Source organism: Cololabis saira, chromosome 22 (assembly GCF_033807715.1).
Source record: "Cololabis saira isolate AMF1-May2022 chromosome 22, fColSai1.1, whole genome shotgun sequence".
Classification (NCBI taxonomy): Eukaryota; Metazoa; Chordata; class Actinopteri; order Beloniformes; family Belonidae; genus Cololabis; species Cololabis saira.
The window spans coordinates 29,640,422-29,666,868 of NC_084608.1; the positions used below are offsets into that span (position 1 = coordinate 29,640,422).

General features: G+C 47.3%; 1 protein-coding gene and 1 pseudogene across 2 annotated transcripts in view; both read right to left on the bottom strand.

The window, feature by feature from the left end:
- LOC133422945 (NACHT, LRR and PYD domains-containing protein 14-like) overlaps positions 1-26,447 on the bottom strand; it is a 471,822-nt gene that overhangs the window by 192,179 nt on the left and 253,196 nt on the right. The window contains exons 23-24 of one of the 2 annotated variants that reach the window (XM_061713002.1): positions 4,238-4,411; positions 2,628-2,804 (exon numbers count right to left, since the gene is read on the bottom strand). The exons of the other annotated variant lie outside the window; for it this stretch is intronic. Coding sequence (XP_061568986.1) covers positions 2,628-2,804; positions 4,238-4,411 — 351 coding nt within the window. The remainder of the gene's footprint in view (positions 1-2,627; positions 2,805-4,237; positions 4,412-26,447) is intronic. 2 annotated transcript variants of the gene reach the window in all.
- On the bottom strand, positions 8,590-25,795 carry LOC133422951 (protein NLRC3-like; annotated as a pseudogene).

Below are 26,447 nucleotides of genomic sequence, written 5' to 3' on the forward strand. Positions count from 1 at the left end.
GGAAAAAGCAGGACATACGACGTTTTTTTCAGACAGTAAGCAACTAGATAGCTAAAGAGGAGTGATGTTGTCAAACTGAGTGTGTTCATTTTTGAATTAATTAGAAATATTTAACTCGTTAAAAAGGGTTCAGTTTGTTAGTTGAGATAGCTAAGTTAGCTTGAAGTGAAGAGACTGGTATCATATGAAACCAGAGGACATGAAGCATGTCTTCCGTGTGTGCTGCTGTTTGCTCTCTCTCTGTGTGTGGTGTGTATGTGTGTGGCATCCCCCCCTGAAATAAAAACGGTCCAAATCATCCCCCCTGTAAAACTGCCATCCCCCCTTTCCATCCCTTATGTCATTTCATCAATGAATGTGGTTTTACTGCTATTTCAACATTTAGAGTCATCACCAGAAAAATAACTTATTTGACAATTTTCACCTGTTTCAAGTAAATTTTCACTTGAAATAAGTAGAAAAATCTGCCAGTGGGACAAGATTTATCTTCTCATTACAAGCAAAACAATCTTGTTCCACTGGCAGATGTTTCTACTTATTTCAAGTGAAAATCTACTTGAAACAGGTGAAAATTGTTGTTTTTTCCATTGATGAGTCTTGTTTTAAGTGTAATGAGATTTTTTTACTAAAATGAGACATTTTAACTAGAAATAAGACAAATATTCTAGGACAGTCATATTGATAAGTTCATAAAACTGTTTTTTATTGTTGTGTTTTGATGTATTTGATGTAAGCCCAGTGGATATTTAAAGCTTACAGAAGGCTGCATTTAACTGCTGCTATGTCATTCCTGTAGTATTTGTGCAGGTGTTTTGGTCAGTGCTATTATTTGTAATATATTATATTATGTATAATCAGCATAAATTATCTGTCCCCATATGATAAAATCCACCATCCCCCCTGATTTCTTTTTACAACTCGTGCACTGCGTGTAACGCTAGTAATACAAGCAAAATATTTAATGTATCAAATTGAAATGATCCTCAGGGTCAGTTATTGTCCTTCTGGTACAATAATATTGTCTGGTCATAATGCAGGCAGCACAGAGAGACAGGGAGAGGGATGCTGTAAGGACAGGCCAGACAGGGACAGTCTCTGAAAACTTTTTACTGTCAAATGAATAAATCTGTATATATATTCAATTAGCATCAAGATTTTACATTTAATTCTTTGTACACATCCCATGATTTCATTCACATTAAACGTTTCAGTGTAAATGTGCAGACATTCATTTTGAGATGAATCAACAAAATACAAATTAACTTGGAATTAAAAGTCCATCGTCTGCTATGGACTTTTTGTCGTTCCAATCACAATATTTACATCAACATGCTTTAGGTATGTAATTTTTCCCCACTGGAAGCTATCCTATTCGCTACTATCTCAGAGAAATTGCAGACTATTCCTTTAAATGTGATTTCAGATGGTCAATAAATAAAAATCATAGAAATGTGGGAAATGCAGCTTTAAAAAAAAATTCTGGCTCTCATTTGGACCCCCCCAATGTCTATACCATGGTTACGCACCAGAGCTGATGGCTCCTCCTGAAACCCCTCGTCCTGTCCATGTAAGAGCACACAGACGGACTGGATATAACACATGCCACCCCAGCTCCCCTGGTGGGGCAGCAAAACCACAACTCCAGGGGAGAATATGAACCCCCACCTGAGGCACAAATACCGGGTTGGGCTTCAAAATCCTCCTCAACCCCCCGGAAAAAGCTGAGTGCACGACGGCTGCACCGAAAGCACGTGGATGTCACTAACCCGCTTAGCCGACGCCAGCGCCATCAACAACACGGCCTTCAGAGACACGTGTTCCACGTCTGCCCCCTCCAGGGGCTCAAAGGGGGGCCTTAAGCCCCTCCAGAACCACAGCCAGATCCCATGGTGGTACCAGTGGTCTGGACACGGGGAGAAGCCTGCTCCTTCAGAAAACAGAAACCAGCGGGTGCTGCTCGCTGTTTCCTTCCCACAGCCCACGTGACAGGCGGCGATAGCTGCAAGTAAAATCCACCGTGGAGAAGGCTTTCCGTTTGTCAACCAGGTCCTGCAAGAAGGACAATATCACTCCTGCTGGACACTGAGAAGGATAGTGACCACCTTCCTGGACAGGACGGACCCCGGGGGTCAGAGAGGACGGGACTCGCCAGTGACGCTGTGAGCAGGGAGAGGACATTGAGGACAGCCGCCTCGTACGGCGTTCCAGTCGGGGCCGACTGAAGACGGTCAGACTTGGACGGCAGGCCGGGGCTCCTGGAGGACACCGCTGACAGCCGGCTGCCTGGAAGCTGTAACCAGTGGCTCCATGGGAGGCGTGCAGAGCAGCCCCGGGGACCGGGCTCCTGCTGCTGAGAGGGCGTCTCTCCGTGAGCCGCCACCTCATCCACCTACCTGCGGCGGACGGACACGTTTCACCAGCCAATCAGCATTGGTGTAATGAGGTTAATGCAGCGGGGCATCCCATAATGAGACATCGAGTGAAATATATGATATATGATGAAAGACAACCAGAGCAGTCAGATGGTCAGTGTGGATCAGCAGGAGATCAGCCTGATGTCTGCAGGTTAGTGTCAACACAACTTTCACATCAGATTCATCTGAACACACAACTAAAACATGTCTGACCTCAGAGTCTCCAGTCTGCAGTCTGGACTCTCCAGGAAACCACACAGATGTTTCACTCCTGAATCCTGCAGGTAGTAGTTGTCACTCAGGTCCAGATGTTTCAGATGGGAGGGGTTGGACTTCAGAGCTGAGACCAGAGAAGAACAGCTGATCTCTGACAGACCACAGCCCATCAACCTGAACAAAGACAGCAGAGAAGAAGAAACTTTAGGTTATTTACATAAGCCCGGTTCTCTGAGTAATATGAGTGAGATATCTCACTATGGGATGCCCCGCTGCTTTAATCTCATTACACCAATCCTGATTGGCTGGTGAAACGTGTCCGTCCACTGCAGGTATCACCACCTACCTTAGATATCCCGTGTAGTAACCACCTTCCTGGACAGGACGGACCCCGGGGGTCAGAGAGGACGGGACTCGCCAGTGACGCTGTGAGCAGGGAGAGGACATTGAGGACTCTGGCCGAAAGCACAGTCGCCTCGTACGGCGTTCCAGTCGGGGCCGACTGAAGACGGTCAGACTTGGACGGCAGGCCGGGGCTCCTGGAGGACACCGCTGACCCGGGGACCGGGCTCCTGGCAGTGAAGGGACGAGGCCCCGGGATCCGGGCTCCTGCTGCTGAGAGGGCGTCTCTCCGTGAGCCGCCACCTCATCCAGCAGCTCTGGGAGACGGGGACAAGTTGCTTTGTGGAGCTCTGGGCCGAGGGCAGCTAGTTCCCTCCGTAGCGGGATGTGGGTGTCTCGGCTACGACAGCAGGCCAGGGGCCAGGGGCCAGGGGCCAGGGGCCAGGGGCCAGGGGCCAGGGGACGGCAGCTGGGCAGCAGCGTTTGCAGGCGTCCAGCATGTCCCAGCTGGGGAGGGAGAAGCTGGTGTGCTGCTCACATCTCCATCCCCAGAGGCCACGGAGGCTGCGGGCTGTGCAGCCCGGGGCGGAATGATGAAGAGGTCGTCCTCGTCTTCATCCTCTGACATGAGGAGGTCCCAGGTGTCTTCTTCATCGTCCCCATAGTCCAGTTCCAGGACGTCTTCCTCCTGCGGGGCGGGGGTGGAGCTGGGAGCCCCAGCCCACGCTAACCTCCGGTTCCTCCACCAGGTGGGAGAAAGGAGCTGCTGTGCTAACACTGGTTACTGGAGCAGCCGTGGTGAGGCGTCGTGACGGTGCCAACCGAGCCGGGGAGGGCGAGGAAAGCACAACATTCCAGCTGGTGGGACCGACGCAGCAGATAAACACATCCAAGGCTGGTTAGCGCCCGGCGACAGAAGCTAGTGAGATCTGTCTGGGGACGGTTCAGCTAACAAGCCCAGGACCCAGATGAGCTCCGAGTGAGAAGAGGAGGTTGAATGACGTGGTGTCGTCCACACGGGATATCTAAGGTAGCTGGTCCTGCGGGGGACGGACACGTTTCACCAGCCAATCAGCATTGGTGTAATGAGATTAATGCAGCGGGGCATCCCATAGTGAGACATCCAGAGAAATATGATGAAAGAGAACCAGAACAGTAAGATGGTCAGTGTGGATCAGCAGGAGATCAGCCTGATGTCTGCAGGTTAGTGTCAACACAACTTTCACATCAGATTCATCTGAACACACAACTAAAACATGTCTGACCTCAGAGTCTCCAGTCTGCAGTCTGGACTCTCCAGGAAACCACACAGATGTTTCACTCCTGAATCCTGCAGGCTGTTGTAACTCAGGTCCAGATGTTTCAGATGGGAGGGGTTGGACTTCAGAGCTGAGACCAGAGAAGAACAGCTGATCTCTGACAGACCACAGCCCATCAACCTGAACAAAGACAGCAGAGTAGAAGAAACTTTAGGTTATTTACATAAGCCCGGTTCTCTGAGTAATATGAGTGAGATATCTCACTATGGGATGCCCCGCTGCTTTAATCTCATTACACCAATCCTGATTGGCTGGTGAAACGTGTCCGTCCACTGCAGGTATCACCACCTACCTTAGATATCCCGTGTAGTAACCACCTTCCTGGACAGGACGGACCCCGGGGGTCAGAGAGGACGGGACTCGCCAGTGACGCTGTGAGCAGGGAGAGGACATTGAGAGGACATTGAGAGGACATTGAGAGGACATTGAGGACTCTGGCCGAAAGCGCAGCCGCCTCGTACGGCGTTCCAGTCGGGGCCGACTGAAGACGGTCAGACTTGGACGGCAGGCCGGGGCTCCTGGAGGACACCGCTGACCCGGGGACCGGGTTCCTGGCAGTGAAGGGACGAGGCCCCGGGATCCGGGCTCCTGCTGCTGAGAGGGCGTCTCTCCGTGAGCCGCCACCTCATCCAGCAGCTCTGGGAGACGGGGACAAGTTGCTTTGTGGAGCTCTGGGCCGAGGGCAGCTTGTTCCCTCCGTAGTGGGATGTGGGTGTCTCGGCTACGACAGCAGGCCAGGGGACGGCAGCCGGGCAGCAGCATTTGCAGGCGTCCAGCATGTCCCAGCTGGGGAGGGAGAAGCTGGTGTGCTGCTCACATCTCCATCCCCAGAGGCTGCGGGCTGTGCAGCCCGGGGCGGAATGATGAAGAGGTCGTCCTCGTCTTCATCCTCTGACATGAGGAGGTCCCAGGTGTCTTCCTCATCGTCCCCATAGTCCAGTTCCAGGACGTCTTCCTCCTGCGGGGCGGGGGTGGAGCTGGGAGCCCCAGCCCACGCTAACCTCCAGTTCCTCCACCAGGTGGGAGAAAGGAGCTGCTGTGCTAACACTCGGTACTGGAGCAGCCGTGGTGAGGCGTCGTGACGGTGCCAACCGAGCCGTGGAGGGCGAGGAAAGCACAACATTCGAGCTGGTGGGACCGACGCAGCAGATAAACACATCCAAGGCTGGTTAGCGCCCGGAGACAGAAGCTAGTGAGATCTGTCTGGGGACAGTTCAGCTAACAAGCCCAGGACGCCAGATGAGCTCCGAGTGAGAAGAGGAGGTTGAATGACGTGGTGTCGTCCACACGGGATATCTAAGCTAGCTGGTCCTGCGGGGGACGGACACGTTTCACCAGCCAATCAGCATTGGTGTAATGAGGTTAATGCAGCGGGACATCCCATAGTGAGACATCCAGAGAAATATGATGAAAGAGAACCAGAGCAGTCAGATGGTCAGTGTGGATCAGCAGGAGATCAGCCTGATGTCTGCAGGTTAGTGTCAACACAACTTTCACATCAGATTCATCTGAACACACAACTAAAACATGTCTGACCTCAGAGTCTCCAGTCTGCAGTCTGGACTCTCCAGGAAACCACACAGATGTTTCACTCCTGAATCATGCAGGTTGTTGTTACTCAGGTCCAGATGTTTCAGGTGGGAGGGGTTGGACTTCAGAGCTGAGACCAGAGAAGAACAGCTGATCTCTGACAACCTGCAGTCCTGCAAGCTGAACAAAGACACCAGAGAAGAAGAAACTTTAGGTTATTTACATAACCCCGGTTCTCTGAGTAATATGAGTGAGATGTCTCACTATAGGATGCCCCGCTGCTTTAATCTCATTACACCAATCCTGATTGGCTGGTGAAACGTGTCCGTCCACTGCAGGTAGCACCACCTACCTTAGATATCCCGTGTGGACGACATCAGGACAACAGAAGCGTACGTGAAGGAGCGGAGACGTCCAGCATAGAGAAACGGACAAAAGTGAGAGGCAGGACCAACTCGCCGCAGCACAGATGTCCTGGACAGAAACTCCCCTGAATCAGAACCAGGATGCCGCCAGGCTCCGAGTCCAGTGGGCACGAGAGCCCACAGGCGGCTGCAAACCCTGACTCGTGTAAGCAGAAGCAGTCGCCTCCAGCAGCCGGTGGGAGAGCTGCTTTGTGACAGTCTCCCCGTATGAGGACCAGCCCAGGAGACAGCTGATGGCTCCTCCTGAAGCCCCTTGTCCTGTCCATGTAAGAGCACACGGACGGGACATAACTCCCTCTGGACAGAGTGGGGGCATCAGGGCCAGTGGAGGGAATCGTACCAACGCCGCCAGCATGTGCAACTGACGGGAGCGTCATCCCCCCTGGAGGTTGATGTCCACCACCGTCCTCATATTGTCCGTCCTCACCGGGACATGATGACCCATGAGAGACGGAATGAACCGTTTCAGGGACAGAAACCGCTGATGGTTCCAGAAATGTCTGTGTGAGCTGGAGGTCCAACTGCAGGTCCCTGTCCCTGCAGCAGGTCTCTGTCTCTGTCCCTGCAGCAGGTCTCTGTCTCTGTCCCTGCAGCAGGTCTCTGTCTCTGTCCCTGCAGCAGGTCTCTGTCTCTGTCCCTGCAGCAGGTCTCTGTCTCTGTCCCTGCAGCAGGTCTCTGTCTCTGTCCCTGCAGCAGGTCTCTGTCTCTGTCCCTGCAGCAGGTCCCTGTCCCTGCAGCAGGTCTCTGTCCCTGCAGCAGGTCTCTGTCTCTGTCCCTGCAGCAGGTCTCTGTCCCTGCAGCAGGTCTCTGTCCCTGTCCCTGCAGCAGGTCTCTGTCCCTGCAGCAGGTCCCTGTCCCTGCAGCAGGTCCAACTGCAGGTCCCTCACAGATCTGGTGAATTCTGCCCCGACCTGTCAGGCTGCGTCCGTAGTGTCCACCTTCCTGGACAGGACGGACCCCGGGGGTCAGAGAGGACGGGACTCGCTAGTGACGCTGTGAGCAGGGAGAGGACATTGAGAGGACATTGAGAGGACATTGAGAAGACATTGAGAGGACATTGAGCGCTCTGGCCGAAAGCGCAGCTGCCTCGTACGCTCCTGGAGGACACCGCCGGGGCTCCTGGAGGACACGGCTGAAAGCCGGCTGCCTGGAAGCTGCGCTGCAACCAGTGGCTCCATGGGAGGCGTGCGGAGCAGCCCCGGGGACCGGGCTCCTGCTGCTGAGAGGGCGTCTCTCCGTGAGCAGACACCTCATCCACCTACCTGCGGTGGACGGACACGTTTCACCAGCTGATCAGCATTGGTGTAATGAGGTTAATGCAGCGGGGCATCCCATAATGAGACATCGAGTGAAATATATGATATATGATGAAAGAGAACCAGAGCAGTCAGGTGGTCAGTGTGGATCAGCAGGAGATCAGCCTGATGTCTGCAGGTTAGTGTCAACACAACATTCACATCAGATTCATCTGAACACACAACTAAAACATGTCTGACCTCAGAGTCTCCAGTCTGCAGTCTGGACTCTCCATGAAAACACACAGATGTTTCACTCCTGAATCCTGCAGGTTGAGGTTCCTGCTCAGGTCCAGATGTTTCAGATGTTTCAGGTGGGAGGGGTTGGACTTCAGAGCTGAGACCAGAGAAGAACAGCTGATCCCTGACATATCGCATTTCTCCAACCTGCATGAAGAAAAAAGGTGTGAGCTGAACCACCAGGGTGCAGGTTCCAACAGAACCAGTGAAAAAGATCTTCATCAATATTCATGACATCATGCTGCTGCTCCAATAAAGACGTAGTGACTTCAGCTCTGCAGCTCTGCAGCTCCACCAGTGGATCCATCCATACAAACTCATGTTGTGTTGGAATATTTCAGTCGGTACAAACTTTAGAATATCAGTGTTTGGATCAGATGAAACATGTTGGACAGATGAAGATGAAGATGTTTGTAGACGATGCTGCACGATCTCTGCACAAACAAACATTCTGCTGCACAGGTTCAGTTCATGTTGGGATGGAATGAAGACGTCTTTGTTGAGGGAACATCGTTCACCACTCTGTACTGCACACTTGTGCTCAACGGAGAGGAAAGCAGCCTGCAGACACTTCAGCTGGTTTCTAATGATGTCAGGAGCAGATGAGTCCAGAGACCAGGATGGTTCAGAGCAGCTCAGGTGTTTATTTATTTATTATTTATTTTATTTATTTATATAGCACCAACTCATGCAGTGGAAGTGCAACTCATGGTGCTTTACATACAGAGATAAAATAACAATCAAAAGTACAATTTAAAACATCCCATACGACCCCACCCCCCACGCATACACACACCCTCACTCACACTCATACACATGTGCATACACTCACACGCCCACACACACACACACACACAATAAGTGGACTGGTGACATGGCTTAGCACTAACGATCCAGGTGAGGAAAACACCACCTATGGGTGGCCGTCCACACCGAAGAACAGAACTCACAACTGTTACAACTTCAGTCAAAGAACAAACCTCAGAGTCTCCAGTCTGCAGTCTGGACCATCCAGGAAACCACACAGCTGCTTCACATCTGAATCCTGCAGCTCCTTCTCACTCAGGTCCAGATGTTCCAGATCAGACGGGTTGGACTCCAGAGCTGAGACCAGATCATCACATCTGATCTCTGACAAACTGCAGCGCTCCCACCTGGAGAAAGAATAAAACACAGATAAACATCTAGATGAGTGTTTTCTCCTCCTCCGTTCAGGGGGGTGTGGTGGGCAACACTGGAGCTTCACAGTCACAAGGTTCCTGGTCCAAATCCTGGCCCGGTTCTTTCTGCCTGGCGTTTCCAGGATCTTCCCTCACGTTCACTCAGAAACTCCACAGTTCAGAAACACGTCTGTCAGGATTCTTGAAGCTTCCACATTAAACGCAGAACGGAGATACCGGATCATCTCTTTGATCAAATTATCATTTTTAACGACAGCCAAAAAAGTACTCTGTTTACTTTCAGGAATGTGGTAACAAAGTATTCCAGAATAGTGGTGAGTACTCTGATTACTATCGGGGGATCATGGAGACCCTGTAGTAACTTGGGAATGCAGGACTGGACTTTTACTGGTTCTGTTGCTGCTGTCAAATTCAACATTCATCAATGTTTTGGTATTTCTATCAGAATTATTTAATTATTTAATCATATTTCTGTTAATAATGGATGAAACAAATGACAGACTTATCACAATCAAACAGAAGCGATTGTAGGAGGAGAAGAGGTTCTGGAGAACTCCATACAGGACCTGCATCATCCCACTGATAGTAATAAGAGTATTAAACACTATTCAACAATATTCCTGAAAGTAACAAAGTACTTTGTTGTTCAAAATGATAAACTACATTTGACTCTCTCAGCTGATTGTACGTCTTACTTTTAGCTCGGCGGAGTCACAGATGTGACTTATTTTACAGTGTTTGGAGCATCTTCATGAAGGAAAGCAGCAGTTTGGTCTTGTTGATTGTGAGATGTGATATCTGACATAACGATGCTGAACATCTTCTGCTCCAGGATCTGGTGTGGACTGTCTGAGGGAGCAGCAGCAGGAAGAGCTGCTGGTCCTTTCACTGGATCACAACTTTATCTACTTATTACAGATAACATGTATTTTCATGGAATAAAGGTTGGGATGATCAGAGTGGTGTTGATTGACAGACTAATGTTACTTCCTGTTGCTTCTTTCCTCCTGCTGCTCTCTGCAGCCTCTGCTTTCCTTCCTCCACAGACGCCACACGTGTTAAAGGCTGATGGGAAAACATGCGTGGTGCTGGTTCTGGCGTGGAGACCAGTTTATCAACGAGCGTTTGTCTCCGTTCCTCCAGAACCAGGACAACAACGGCTGCAGGAAGCTTCTGAACGTCACTCATGAGTTCTGGACCGGGAGCTGCTGACTGAGAGAGCTGTTGGACGCTTCCATTGTTGACTCAAGCAACACTTTTACTCTACAATATGTTCACATGTGGGACGGTGCACGTGCACTGAATGTGCAGCAGCGGAGCCCGGGGGAGAACGTCTGCTGTAAAGAGATACGGCGGTACCGACAAACCCCGACCTCACAGCGACTACAGCGGTCCATGAAGAACCTTCTGGAGGGAGATGAAGAGTTTCCTGCCAGCTGATCACCCTCATCATCCTCACCTCTTCCTCTTCTATTTAAACCGTCTGCAGCTCTCACTCTCACCAGATTGGGTTTGTGCTCTCCCTGCAGATACCGGTCTCCAGCAGTTCTCCTGGGACTGCTATGCTGGACCGGATCTGTGTCCTTGGACCTGTTTCAGGTCCAGCCCTGATCGCTACGTCTGTCTGAGCTTATCTGCCTGTCTTGGGTTCTGACCCTGGCCCGCTGTTCCTGGATCTGTCTTCTGCCTCTAACTAACCGAACTACAGACCGTCCTGGTCTGTGGACCGGTGGTCCGTCCCTGCGTGGTCACCATCTCCCTCTCCTGGTCCCCTCTGATTCCTATTTGGATCAATAATTATTTAGATGAGGGTTCTTTACTCCTGGTCAGCCATAATTCCAGCCCAGTCCCTGAAACCTGAACAACATGTTAGTTTGTTAGCCGTCAGCAGAAACCCGTCTTCCTTCAGGACGTGTGTGGTCTGTGTCTTCAGGGGGGTCTGTCTCCGTCAGAGATGAGCTTTCATAGAGGATTTAAAGATGAATATGTGACTCAGTTCTGTCTGGTTCTGTCAGGTTCTGTCTGGACCTGGAGCTGCTTCCTGACAGCAGGAACACACATGTGTGACGGTGAGGTGTGTGTGGTTCTAACAGAACACACATGGATCACAGCAGGTTTCACATGAAATGTGACTGAATGATGAAGAAGCAGCAGGAGGTTCAGACGATCAACACCTGAAACACCTTCACCTGGACTGACAGAGTCTTCTCTGTTTGAGGAGACCAAAACCTCCAAGAAAACTCCAAAAGCTCCAGTCAGAACCGACCTGAGAGTCTGCAGCTGGTAGTCTGGACTCTCCACCAGATCAAACAGCTGCTGCACATCTGCAGTCTGCAGCTGGTAGTTGAATCTCAGGTCCAGATGTTTCAGGTGGGAGGGGTTGGACTTCAGAGCTGAGACCAGAGAAGAACAGCTGATCTCTGACAGACCGCAGCACTGCAAGCTGCACAAAGACACCAGAGAAGAAGAAAGCAGATCAGCCTGATGGTCAGTGTGGATCAGCAGGAGATCAGCCTGATGTCTGCAGGTTAGTGTCAACACAACTTTCACATCAGATTCATCTGAACACACAACTAAAACATGTCTGACCTCAGAGTCTCCAGTCTGCAGTCTGGACTCTCCAGGAAACCACACAGATGTTTCACTCCTGAATCCTGCAGCTGGTTCCAGCTCAGGTCCAGATGTTTCAGGTGGGAGGGGTTGGACTTCAGAGCTGAGACTAGAGAAGTACAACTGATCTCTGACAACCAGCAGTTCTCCAACCTGAATGAAGAAGAAACAGCTGATGACTTCTGTAACCGTGTTGAAATAAATGTTTCAGAAAACATATTTGAATAATAAGTTCATAGTTAAACAGCTCTGAAGTTGAAATGTTAAGTCATTGATCAGCAATAATGTTTTGGTATTGTTCACTAAGTGATGTTATTAAGGTTAATGTCACTGAAAATGCTGAAATGCTGAAACAAAAAGTGTGTAAAATGAAAAGGAAGTGGTTCTCTTGTAAGTCTGTAGACTCTTATCGTGCATCCAAAAAGTCTAGTCTATAAAAAAGCCCTTCACACAGCTAGAAGTGCTTATTATGGTAAATGGCTTACACTTATATAGCGCTTTCCAGCTATACTTCTACAGCCCCAAAGCGCGTTACACTATAGACATTCACCCATACACACTCACACATTCACACACCAGTAGTCGGTGGAGCTGCCACACAACGGCACTGGCCTGACAACCAGGAGCAGGGGATTCAGTGTCTTGCCCAAGGACACTTTGGTGGACACAGGAGGAACTAGGGTTCGAACCACTGACCTTCAGGTTCATGGGTGAACGCTCTACCAACTAAGCCACCTTCACCCCATTACTCATCGTGGATAGAGGATAACAAAAATAACCCACGTTTTCTGTTCAGCGCTGTAGCCAGGCTGAAAAAGAGACACAACTCTGTTGAGCCGAGTTTCCTGCAGCTCTCAGTAGTGACGACTTTATGAGCTTCTTTAGCAGTAAAATATCAGGATCAGAGTAGAAAACCACCAGGACGATCCGGTAGCTGCTGTGGGCGTTTCTTCAGCTTTAGCGACTTCCTCAGGCTCTGACTGGACTCTAGACTGCTTTGATCCTGTAGACCTCCCCAAGCTGACCTCAGTCATCAATAAAGCTAAATCATCCACGTGTTTGTTAGACCCCGGCCCGACTACTCAAAAATGTTTTTTCTCTGGTTGAGAAAAATCAAGCAGAGAGATCACGTGTGGTGGCAAAAATTGTTGCTCAAAAATGCAAGTCAGGATACCTCGGCTGTCTTTGTGATGCTTTAATGAAAGAGTACAAATATACATTCATGAACGGAGCAACACAGTTCAACAGTTAGTCCTGTGTGTGCTCAAGAAGATTAGGGACAGGTTATTTTATAGAGTGGAGCTGGCAAAGACAAAACATTGCTCATCACCCTGACAACCATACTGTGTCAGAGGTGCATGGCCCTGGCAAGGAATGTTCACTTGAAAACAGTGGCAGCAATGTGTGTTACTCCAAAATTTCCCATTACAATCCACCCTTTTTAGCATTTTATGCTAAACCATAATAAAATAGGAAATTTTGCAACAACCAACCGCGTGACCCTCATGAAATATAAACTAATCTACTTCAAGCAATACCAAAGCAAATCACATTCATAGTCCATGAAGGGAGAAGGAGAAGAGAAAAAATCAAAAGGCACTGTGTGATTAAGTAATCAAGGATAACAGTGTGATAAAATGTAAAATAATAGTAATAATAACCATAAAAATTAACAAAATTCCCCATATGTCCCGGCAAAAAGAAAAACCCTCCCTGTTCTAACCCACCGTATGTCAGGGCTAATGCTTGACCCCCTCATACCCTGTCAACAGGACATAACAACTCGTAATTATTTCAAAACACCAAAAAGAAATGAGAGAGGGGAAAGAGAGGGGAAAAGAGGAGGGGAAGGAGTAACATATGACATAAAAAATAACACAAAATCACAGTAACTCTTCTTCTCCCACGAATGGGGGAATCCACTCATCATCCTGGCGCAGGTGCTGGGCAAACTGTCCAGCAAAGGATGAGATGGCAGAAGTCACCAGTTTCTTCACGAGCGGTACAACACAGCACAGAAAAATACACAAAACGAAAAAAACAGTCAGGAGTGGTGCGCAGAAGTGGAGTATCGTAGTCTGCCACCCCGAACCGGAAAGCCAGGACCACAGACCATCACTCCCACCACCCGTGGAATCCCGGCTTCTCTGCAGATGCAACAGATTATTCATATGGGCCACAACATGTGTCATATGGTCAAATATGTCAGGAATATAAGTACAGCAGTCAGTACCAATCACATGACAAACTCCGCCCTGTTTAGCTAACACTAAGTCCATGGCCATTCTGTTTTGCATTAGCTACATTGCGAAGGCCTTGTACCGCTGGGGTAAGTGTAGCAAAACCTGTTGTGACAGCTGCTGTGAGGTCCTCAAAGTCTACTGCCAACGCATCAATCTTAAAAGCATTATTCGTAGCACCATACCCAGGCAGGATAGCACCGAGGGCCTTCTGCCAGGCGCTGACGCGCACTGGTGGCCCTGCCGCCGCCCTCCTGGCCCGGTGTGGTGGGTAGTAGTGGTCGTAATTAGTGTGGAAGTGAGTCAGGTCCGGCATAATCCTAACATCTGGCAGCAATTTAGCCAGATAGCATGAGCCGCACCAACCAGGCCGCAAAGCCTGGTACACATGTTTCCCGCACACCCAGACATGCTGTCTGAGTGATCCGTAGCCATCATCCGATGGCATGTAAACAGCTGGGTTATCAATGCCGGAGCGGTTCAGACTGGTGGTGCCTGTAAGGTTCAGAGCAGCAATGTGTGGCATGAATCCCCTGCAGTCCTTCATGTTCCCCACATTCCACATCATCCCACATGTCGATACCACAATCTGCTCACACAGTGACCTCCCCAGGAAACGGTCCCTGGGAGAAACACACCCACGAGAGAAACAGACCGCACCTCTGTATCGGGATGGATTTGTAGTCATCAGGGAGCGATGCACCCCTTTCAGTCCACGTCCGGAAACATTCCAGAAGCGAACCCTTACCCCACCGTAGTTCACCACACTCACATTAAGCATCAACAGCAGGCTTGTGACGTCGTGAGCCAGGCGGCTGGGCACGGTGAAAGCAATCATCACCCCTAGAGTTTCAGAAACATTTAGAGGATACGTTTGCAACGGCCAAGAATTACCCATCTCATGTGGCAGAGCGGCACAGACGTAGCAGCTCTCGTTGGTCAGCTTTCTCACAGAGAAAGTTGGATCAGGAAAAAAAAGTGTAAGTTGGGAGGGGTTTTAACCCACGACGGATTTCATCATCAGAAAAACATTCCAACTCCAATTATTTCTCAAAATTATTTGTTATTCCCCAGACAGTCAAGATTGTTAGCCAGATATTAACAGACAAGCTCAGAGCACAAACACAAAACCTCCGTCTCCTTCTAGGATTGGATGAGGCATCCTAGCCGCCCCCAGACCCCGTCTGGCACACTCGGATTCCCCGAATCCAGAGCCCTCAAGTTCCCGACTTGAAGTAGTCTCCCTCTCAAACCACGGCTACAGGAGCACTCGTGATCCGTCACGTCTGGCGACCCACTGCTGATGTCGTACCGAAGAGCGAGTCTTTTTCTCTTAAACAAAATTCCTTCATTCACTAGAATTGAAAGGCATTCTACGACGCCCCCAGACAAATCTGGCCCTTCGATCACTAACTCCTAGGTCAGTAACAAACAAAATTCCTTCTTCCACTAGAATTGAAAGGCATTCTACGACGCCCCCAGACAAATCTGGCCCTTCGATCACCAACTCCTAGGTCAGTAACAAACAGCCCTTGGGCTGGACCCTCGCTGGACCAGCCCTCCCCGGTTCCAAATACTTGGACTACCGGCAACATCAGCAGAATAGGCAGAGAGGAGACGTTAGCGCGCACCTTATTTCGGCCGTTTTCTTTCAAAAAATAAAACTCACCCAAAAGAACAGCGAGGCGTTTCTGAAGCCACCGGGTTCGTTTGACCTCCGTCGCTGGGGGGACCCTTTCTCCCTCTCCGGGCGTCAGGCCCTCTCTCGACCTTCACTTGATGGGGGAGTACGAGGTTGTTTGCATGCCCTTAAATCACCTTCCAACCCGGAGGAGAGAAAAAGAAATCCGCCCATAGATGAGGTCCCTTCGTGGTCGCCAAATTGTGGTGGCAAAAATTGTTGCTCAAAAATGCAAGTCAGGATACCTCGGCTGTCTTTGTGATGCTTTAATGAAAGAGTACAAATATACATTCATGAACGGAGCAACACAGTTCAACAGTTAGTCCTGTGTGTGCTCAAGAAGATTAGGGACAGGTTATTTTATAGAGTGGAGCTGGCAAAGACAAAACATTGCTCATCACCCTGACAACCATACTGTGTCAGAGGTGCATGACCCTGGCAAGGAATGTTCACTTGAAAACAGTGGCAGCAATGTGTGTTACTCCAAAATTTCCCATTACATCCATTACATCCCATTATCATCAATAAAGCTAAATCATCCACGTGTTTGTTAGACCCCGGCCCGACTACTCAAAAATGTTTTTTCTCTGGTTGAGAAAAATCAAGCAGAGAGATCACGTCTCTCCGGTGTTGGCCTCACTCCACTGGTCCCCGTAAAACCTGGAATCCAATTAAAATGGTATTACTTGTGTATAAAGTCCAAAACGGCCTTAGTGTTTAATAAACCTCTAGTTAGTGTTTAGTAAAACTCTAGTTTTACTAAACTCTGGAGTTTTTCTTTCTTTCCGCTGTTTCTCATCATCAGTTGCTGCATCGGCAGGACTAAGAGCTCTCCCGACGGCTCTGGTTGAACAGCCCCACAAACCATCTCCAATCGCGCTGTTGTATTTACCGGGATCACAAGAAAAGCAGCAGTGATCTCCTCTCCATCCTGTTTATTTATTTTTTATCTCCTGTAACTGTTTTTTATCTTTACTCCACTAACTCCAAATATTAATCACTTTTCTAAGCGAACAGCGCTAACGTAGCTCAAACAGCAGGTGTATCCGCCCCTTTAATCTGATTGGTTGCAGATCCTTCCGTGTTAAAAAAAACCTATTTGTGGATCTAGTCACATCAGGGGAGTCTCAAAACTCACACACAAATCCAGCGCAGCTCACAGACAAAAAAATATTTGTAAATCAGGTTATATTTGTGTGTGCATCCAAAATACATTTGTGTATCTTGTCCTACGCACGTGTGAATTGTTCTGTGCACGTGTGAAACTGTGAGTGTATTTGCAAATCGTTCTGTGCATTTGTAAAACTTGTCCTGTGCACGTGTGAAACGGTGTGTGTATTTGCAAATCGGTCCGTGCATTTGTAAAACTTGTCCTGTGCATTTGTGAATTATGAGACTGTTCTAGCTCCATAACCGTGAGGCTGAGTCATCTCTGCAGCTGCTGGATATCTCTGCTCATCCTCCAAGACTGGGGTGGTGCAACATCACTGAAGGGACCGTCGTCTTATTCAGCCTTCGTTTGTTGGTGGCTGCAACATTTGGACATTTGAGTATTACTTTATTTTACTGCCGGCTATAAGTTAATTATCTGGGCCCAAAGGACGTCTCTGAGTTTATAGAGACCATTCTGAATGCTTTTATCATCCTGAGGGTTGGAAGAGTTTCTGAATAGTTTTGAAAGCAATATTTAACTGCTATTTCTGTTTTCTTTAAGTAAATGTTTTATAATTTTCCTGACGTGTGTTTATTGACTACTTTTGATCATTTTAGTAGTTAATGCAAATTGGCAGTAATTTAAGATTTAATGGTTTAAAGAGTGAAAATTAAGTTGTAATTGTATGTTGAAGAGCAGAAATGTTGAACGATCGCTTGCACATCAGGTGAATTCTGTTGACTTTATTGAAGGAACCCCAAGTTCTCTGAAGGTTCAACGAACTCAGGTCAGCACCTCGTTCTGGTCACATCCACTGGAGAGGCGCTACACTTCCACTCAGACTCCAACTTTTACACTTTAAACATCATCACACATCTCTTCCAGGAGAGAAGGGAGAAATAAACTTCTGGACATGTTTAATTAAATTAATTATACTATATTAACTTCTAAAGGGAACTGATGATTGCAGCAGAAATAGTCAGTGTTACAGAGTCACTAGAAAGAGTCTTTCTAGAAGTTTGCAGGTGTGTTCAGGAATGATCTCCTGCAGCCGTCTGTATGACGGAGAACCTGAAGACGTCTCTGACTGAACACAGTCCTTAGTTTTATCTGTTTGTGGAGGATCTGTTTGGACGGACTTCTCAAAGTGTCTACAATGTTTTAAATCTGTGAACTGACCTCAGAGTCTCCAGTCTGCAGTCTGGACTCTCCAGGAAATGCCACAGATGTTTCACTCCTGAATCCTGCAGCTGGTTCAGACTCAGGTCCAGATGTTCCAGATGGGAGGGGTTGGACTTCAGAGCTGAGACCAGAGAAGAACATCTGATCTCTGACAGACCGCAGTCCTGCAATCTGAACAAAAAAAAGTTCTTCAAATTTCAACTTTGTCATCAGGTTCATGTGGGTCATCACTGGTATCGGGACTTTATAAAACAGGTTTAAAAGTTCTATTATATCCATGATGTTGGTTCCTGGTTGTTCCTCTGACATGTTCACCTTTTAATGAACATCCTGGAGTTTTCTGCTAGAATAGAACAGAACAGAATAGAATAGAATAGAATAGAATAGAATAGAATAGAATAGAAAAGAATAGAAAAGAATAGAGTTTAATGCCATTTGTACAAGTTAAAAACAGCTCCATAGGAAGTATTGTGCATGTCCCAGAGTCCCGGGGGGTTCATGGTTCTGAGTGAGAGAGTGGGGGTTCCCTCCTTGGTGTCCGGAGCCAACAGCCTTACAGTAGCTGGTAGAAGCTGTTGTAGAAGCTCTGTAGGTGCTGATGCTCAGGCTGTAGCCCCCCCACTGGAACAGACCATGGAGGGTGGCGTCGGTCCCTGAGGGGGCTCTGTGCTGGTTGTCAGTCTGCACGCCTTCCAGTCATCTTCAGAATTCTCTCTTGTATGTGTTTATGTTTTGTTCAAATAAAGAACTTTGCTGCCCTCTGTCACCTTTGGTTCTCCTGCTTTTGGGTTCTGTAATCTCACCTCATGACAGAATCTGCAGCTGTTTTAAAACTAGTTCAGACTCAGGAAACTGCAGACTACAAACACAAGAAAGTACAAAGTACTTATCAAACATGTACTCTGACCTGATGTACTGGGACTTCAGACCAGTGACACTCACTTCAGTTGCCATGAAGAGTCTGGAGAAGCTGGTCCTCCGACAGCTCAACTCTGTGCTGCCAGACACCGTTGACCTCTTCAGTTTGCCTACCGCTCCAACAGATCAGTGGACGATGCGGTGGCATTGGCACTTCAATTCTGCAACACCTGGACTCTCATGACACCGATGCACGGTTTCTGTTCCTGGATTACAGCTCAGCCTTCAATCCAATCAGGCCGCTGAAGCGACCACGAAGCTGGCAGACCTGGAAGTTCCCGCTCCCACCGGAACTGGATCCTGGACCTTCTCACAGACAGACCACACGTGGTGAGGATGGGAGAGAAGGTCTGCTGAGCTCACAGTGAGCACAGGAACCCCGCAGGGCTGCTGCCTCTGCCCACAACTCTTCTCCCTCTACACATATGACTGAACCTCCAACCAGAACAATAACATCCCCATCGAGGACGCGGACGACATCTCCATCCTTGGTCTGATTACAGGGAAGGACGTGTCATTGCACAGGAACCTGGTCCACAAAATCACTGTCTCTGGGGGAGACAATGATCTGGTTCTGAACCTGGAAAGAACTAAAGAATTCATCCTGGACTTCAGGAACCCCCCCCCCCTCTGCAGCCTCCTCTCCTCAGGGGACTGTGGTTGAGCGGACTGAGAGCTACAGGTTCCTGGGCCTTCAGATCAGTGAAGCCTCAGCTGGAACAGCAGAACACACTGCAGCTCTGGTGGAGAAAGCTCAACCCCCTCACAACGTACAATACAATACTTACAAAAGCAAAAGTAAAATGTACAATAAATCTCTCATCTACCTGGTAAATGTCCTGTATTTAACGGTGATGCAACTCAGGGTCCTCAGCTGGACAACAAGGACATTGTATAGCGATAAATATATTTTTGTATTATATGTACATTGTTGTTATTGCAATATATGTTGACTGTTGTTATATAGTTATTTATCCTTTTCTTATTTTTGTGTATTTCTGACTTGCGTCTGATGCAAATGCTAATAAACCTCTATTCCATTCTATTATTTTAGTATTTTATTTTATTTTACTATATCCTATTCTATTCTATTAGAGATAGAATTTTTCCAAAATAAAGATGTTTCTTCATATCAGATCTTAAATATTTCCTAAAGATGTTTCGGATTAAAGTATTTTTGTCACATCTTTGGAGGTTGATCAGTGGATAAATGTGGAAACATCTAAAGTGGACTGACCTCAGAGTCTCCAGTCTACAGTTTGGACTCTCCAACCCACCAGACAGAAGCTTCACTCTTGAACCCTGCAGGTACCGGTTCCGACTCAGGTCCAGTTCTGTCAGATGGGAGGGGTTGGACTTCAGAGCGGACGCAACAACTTCATAGTGAGTCTCTGAGAGATAACAATCAACAAATCTGTGATGAGAGAAAATATGAAGTCAGTTGTAATAAAGTCTGATTTAAAGCCAGACTGATTTAGGTGACTTGAGGTGACCCAGAATAAAACAAACACATCCGACTTCAAAGGTTTTCCTTTTCAAGATCAAAACAAGATTTGAAGAAGTGAACTGCTAACTGATGGTGTTATTGATCCATCTGGACTCACCGAGCCTTTCTGCAGTTCCTCACAGCTGGAATCAGTCTCCGTCTACCCAATGGTGTTGTTGTCTTGTACTTGTTCAGGTCCAACTCATCCAGAACCTCCTCCGACATCTGCAGCATGTAGGCCAGAGCTGAACACTGGATCTCAGAGAGTTCCTGCTCTGATCTGTTCTCTGACTTCAGGAACTCTTGGATCTGCTGATGAACTGAGAGGTCGTTCATCTCCATCAGACACTGGAACATGTTGATGTTTCTGTCAGGAGAGATTCTGTTAGTGTCCATCTTCTTCAGGTTGTTGATGACTCTCTGGATGGTTTCTGGATCGTTCTCCGTCTGGTTCAGCAGACCTCCTAACAGTCTCTGGTTGGACTCCACAGAAAGACCATGAAGGAAGCGGACAAACAGGTCCAGGTGGCCATTTTTACTCTCCAGGGATTTCTGCATGACTCTCTCCAGGAAGTCATCCAGAGATGAATATCTGTAGTTTCCACCCATGACGTTCTCCAGCACATCTGTGTTTCTGGTGGAGCAACAGTGGAGCACGTAGACTGCAGCCAGGAACTCCTGGATGCTCAGATGAACAAAGCAGTAGACGGGTTTCTGGAAGATCTCACACTCTCTCCTGAAGATCTGGGTACAAACTCCTGAGTACACCGAGGCCTCTGGGACATCAAGACCACACTGCTCCAGGTCTTCTTGGTAGAACATGATGTTTCCTTTCTCCAGATGTTCAAACGCCAGCCTCCCCAGCTTCAGGAGAAGGTCCCTGTCAGCCTCCGTCAGCTCCTGTGGACTCGTCTCATGTCCCTCCTGGTACTTGTTCCTCTTCCTCTTTGTCTGGACCAGCAGGAAGTGGGAGAACATGTCAGTCAGGGTCTTGGGCAGCTCTCCTCTCTGCTCTGTGGTCAACATGTGGTCCAGAACTGTAGCAGTGATCCAGCAGAAGACCGGGAGTTTACACATGATGTGGAGGGTTCTGGATGTCTTCATGTGGGAGACGATGCTGCTGGACCGCTCTTCATCCCTGAACCTCCTCCTGAAGTATTCCTCCTTCTGGCCGTCGTTGAAGCCTCGTACTTCTGTCACCCTGTCCACGTGTTTGTGAGGGATCTGATTGGCTGCTGCAGGTCTGGAAGTGATCCAGATGAGAGCTGAGGGAAGCAGGTTCCCCTGGATGAGGTTGGTCAGCAGCACGTTGACCGATGAGCTCTCTGTGACGTCAGACACGACCGGACCGTTGCTGAAGTCCAGGGAACGTCTGCTTTCATCCAGGCCGTCAAAGATGAACAACGGTTTCCCGGCAGCCAGCTGCTCTGCTGTGAGCTTCTGTAACGATGGATGGAAAACCTGGATTAGCCTGAGAAGACTGAGCTGCTCATCTCCGATCAGGTGCAGCTCCCTGAACGAGAGCAGAATCACCACGGTGACGTCTTGGTTCTCCGAGCCCTCGGCCCAGTCCAGAGAGAACTTCTGAACCGAGAAGGTTTTCCCAGCGCCAGCGACGCCGTTGGTCAGAACCACTCTGATGGCTCCACGTTGGTCAGGTAAGGCTTTAAAGATGTCCTGGCACCTGATTGGAGCGTCATGGAGGCTCCTCATCCTGGAAGCTGTCTCCAGCTGCCTCACCTCATGTTGGGTATCAACCTCTTCACTCAGTCCCTCTGTGATGAAGAGCTCCGTGTAAATCCTGTTGAGGGGGGTTCTACTTCCTGGTTCATCAGTTCCTTCAGTCACATGTTCACATCTCCTCCTCAGACTGGTCTTGTGTTCATCTAGGACCTCCTGCAGACCAGCATCTGCTGAAAGACAAGAAGAACTCTGAAACTACAGAACAAAAGTCTTTCCAGTTGTCAGAAATGAGTCCATCAGCAGACAGAAGTTCAGTCTTACCTGGTACAGTTCTGCTCTGACTGGCTGTCTGCAGTCCAGCTCTGGTTCTGGATCTTTCTCCACACTGGGGACAGGAGGACGGTCCTGGTGGAGCAGACTGGTCCCAGTATGAGCTCATGCAGCGTCTGCAGAACCAGTGTCCACAGCTGCTGGAGACTGGATCCTTCAGGATGTCCTGACACAAAGGACAGCAGGACGACTGCTCCTCCACACAAACTCCTCTGCTGTTCCTCCCTCTGTGAAGAAATGTCTTCATCACTAAAGTCATTTCTGACTGTTGTAGAAAAATATCCAGATGAGTCAACAGTGTCCAGAACATCAGGGGTCCGTTTCACAAAGCAGGTTTAGTGAAAACTCTGAGTCTGTTAACCCTGAAATGAGGGAAACTCTGAGTTTTCCGTTTCACAAAGGGAGGTAACTCAAACCAGAGAAAGAGAGGTAACTCTAGCCTGTTTCACAAAGAGAGGTAACTTAAGCTCTCGGTCAGTTACCGTAGTAACAGACGCTCTGAACCTAACCTGGTCGGGACCAGGTTTATTTCAGTGAATCTGGAGTTTCTCTCTGTCTCCTCCCTCAGTGGCGTCAATTCAGCCAATGGGTCTTTACGCAATACACATCTGTTTTCTGCACCACGGACAGCAAGCGGCAGAGTTAGAGAGCAGAAAAGGCTTATCTAACAAACACCATTTAACTCGTTCACTTTATTCACTATGTCAGTGCAACAATATCACAGGGACATCAGATTTTAACTTCAAACAGTTAAAGTCCAAATGCAAAAAGGAGAGGGAAAGTTAAAAAAAAAGTCAAATATTTCCCTTAAACAGATGTATAAGATGATTTATATCTTACTTTGAGATGAACTTGCATAATTAATCCATCAGTGGCTAACAGCCTCGTTAATATCTTCTGGACCCATCACTTGCCTTCTTTCTTTTTTTTTATTGCGTGGTAGTCTGCTTCCTTTTCATTTTTGTAAGTTAGTAACACTGCAGAGCGCACTAAAAACGAGATTGATAGCGACCACTGTCATCAGGGACGCTGGGATATTTCAAGATATGAGGGGGGAACAAGTGTTGGGAAAGATAATACCTACTGAAATCCATCATGTTGTTCTGATATGCATTTGTAGTTATTTTATATGTATTAAGTAATAGAACAAATCAATACAAATAGATACAGAGTAATTCCATAAATGTATTTAAAAAAAAAAACATTTACATTTTCCCCTGAAGCCGAGGTGTGGCAGCTGCCGTACCCAATTGACGGCCCTGATCTAAATGACAATAAAATTTCATTTTTTTCCCCAAAATATGCTCTCATACTCGCCATATGCACGTATTAACACTTCTAACTCCAGTGGCGTGAAGTATGTGGATCTTGAGATGCAAACTAATGTTTCCTCAAAGGGATTTTGTAAATTGAAAAGATAAATAAAGTTAAAAAGAAAAAAAAGAAAATGTATGTCGCTCTTTTGTGTCGCCGGTTGCCATGGTGAATCCTTGTATCAGCGCTCTACTGATGATGGCTTTTTATTTCCCTCACGCTCGCGCTTAACTTCAGGTGAAACTACTTAGAGTTGAGTAAATTACCTCAAATCCGCTGTTCTGGAACCGAAAACTCAGAGTTTCCGATCTCAGAGTAGATCAACTAAGAGTTCAGGATTAGACTCAGAGTTTGTTGAACCTGCTTTGTGAAACGGACCCCAGATGGTCTCAGAGAGTAAAAGTGCGGCTGCTTTTCTGTTTGATTTCAGCCTCCAGATGGGAATAAAACTGATGCCTGATGGAAGATCTTATTTATTTATTTTTATTTAACCCCTCACCCTGCCAGCACAGGGAATTTTTATTTAACCTTTATTTAACCAGGTAGTAGCCCATTGAGATCAAGGATCTCTTTCACAAGGGTGACCTGGCCAGGAAGGCAGCAGCGCACGTCAAAACAAATAAAATCACAAGGTTAAAAGACAGAATACAAAACAACAACAGAGGAACAAAGTAGCAATAAAATGATAAAACCACGTCTTATAAAGTGCAGATGCATAAGAGGTCACAGCCAGTTAACAGTAGGTAATCACATCAATCATATAAAGTGCAGATGTTGAGGAAGACATAACTACCATCAGGTACAGAGACACTGTCCTTTGCTTTCACGCTCTAGGTCCTTCAAGATCGAACCAAAGTCATTGAAGGATATCAGGTCCGTCAGTTTAAAGTCTTTCTGAAAGGTGTTCCAAGCAAAGGGGGCAGCAAATTTAAAAGCTCTTTTTCCCAGCTCAGTGCGAACACGCGGAATAATGAAGTGCGAAGCATCATGTGAGCGCAGGCCATAATGGCTTTGGCTTCTACGGAGATATGTGCAAAGGTAAGCAGGGACCAATCCGAGAAGGGTTTTATAAATAATGCGCAACCAATGCATACGCCTGCGTACAGATAAAGATGGCCAGGCGGATTTGACATACAAGGTACAGTGGTGGGACAAATCTCAAGGCACAATGATACACAGTGTCAAGTGACCGCAGACACTAGGCAGATGCATTCATATACAACACATCACCATAATCCAGCAGAGGCAAGAATGTTGATGTTACCAGATACTTCCTAGCATTGAGGGAGAAGCAGGCTTTGTTTCGAAAGAAGAATCCTAACTTCACCCTGATTTATTTATTTATTTATGTGTAGACATTTTATGCCAGTAGTGGAAGAAAGAAAAACACCAGAAAAACTAGGAAAACCAGTTTGCCTGGGCGAGATATTAGGATCCAGGATCGGTTTCCCTTTTCTTCTTCCACTTATTCTTCCAACCGTTTTTTTGTCCATTCATTCCCGGACTGTAAGGTGCTTTTGAATTTGTACATTCCTCCCCTTTAATCAATAGACAATAAACTACAGTTTTTCCTTGTCTTGGTTTTTCAAGCCTCATAAAGGATGGATTTTCCATCTTCTGCCACTTGGAACGTGATCTGACAAAAGCACCTGGGGCTTTGTTAAGGTACAACTGGTGCGTTACATTTGTAACTGGAAATAAAAGGTTTATTAATATAGGAAGAGTACAATAGGAGGTTTGATAGGATTGATTCTAGTTTATAAATGAAAAATTATTAAAACTAAATCACATGCAATTATATGAAAATGTATGTTGTTTTATATTTAAGTTATCTATTTATTACAAGCAAAACATCTTTCATTGTTAGTTTTTAATGTCATGAACGAGTAGAGTCCTAAAACTGCTGCAGACTCTCCTGGACTGATCTGGAGAGCTGGTTTCATCCTGAACCAAACTCTGGTCTCTGAACCAGCAGGACCACATGGTTGAGGAACACAGAAGACTCCGTGGTGGAAAAACAGGAACCAGAAGGAAAAAGTGATGTTTAAAGAACCTAAAACATCCAATAAACCACCATGGACAGAAAATATAAAGTCATGATGAGTCATAGAATCAGTTAACAACAGTTGTCTTACTTTGTGTCTGAGGGTCCAGGTTCTTTACTGAAGGTGGGAGGATCATCTTTGGACCAGTCACTCTTCATAGACAGACAGATGGATCCTGGAGACTCTGGTCTCTGACTGCGGTACCGACCTCTGCAAACACAAATTCACATCAGTCACTGATAATATTGATGATGATCACTGAAGAAGATCTACAGCAGGGTCTCCAACTCTGGTCCTGGCAGCCACAGTCCTGCATGTGTTAGATGTTTCCTGCTTCAGGATTGTCCACCCCTGATCTCGTCTGTATCCAGTCCTGGAGCAGATTACTGCTTTCCTCTCCTCCTGACATCAGAGCTCATGTTTCCTCTGCAGGAACCTTCCACAGGGATGAGGGATCTGAGGACATTCCTGCTTCCTGACCCTCTGAACATCTCAGGGATTCAAACTCAACACTTCCCTAATTGAACTGAAATTTTTTTGTTGATAACAAAATAAGACTAATCAATTTATAGTTTTTGTGCAGATTTAACACCAAAATGTCCTCCATCAAAAACATGTAAAATGTTGAAAAATAACTTGTTTTTATCAAGAACAATTACAATTTGTTGAACATTTTACCTACAATCAAACCTGCAATAACCCACGTTATTAACTCACAGTGGTAACAGTGATGGTAGCAGATGTAGCAGCAGCAGGAGTAAGTGGTAGTAGTAGTAGTGGTAGTAGTAGTAGTGGTAGTAGTAGTAGTGGTAGTAGTAGTAGGAGTAGTAGTAGGAGTAGTAG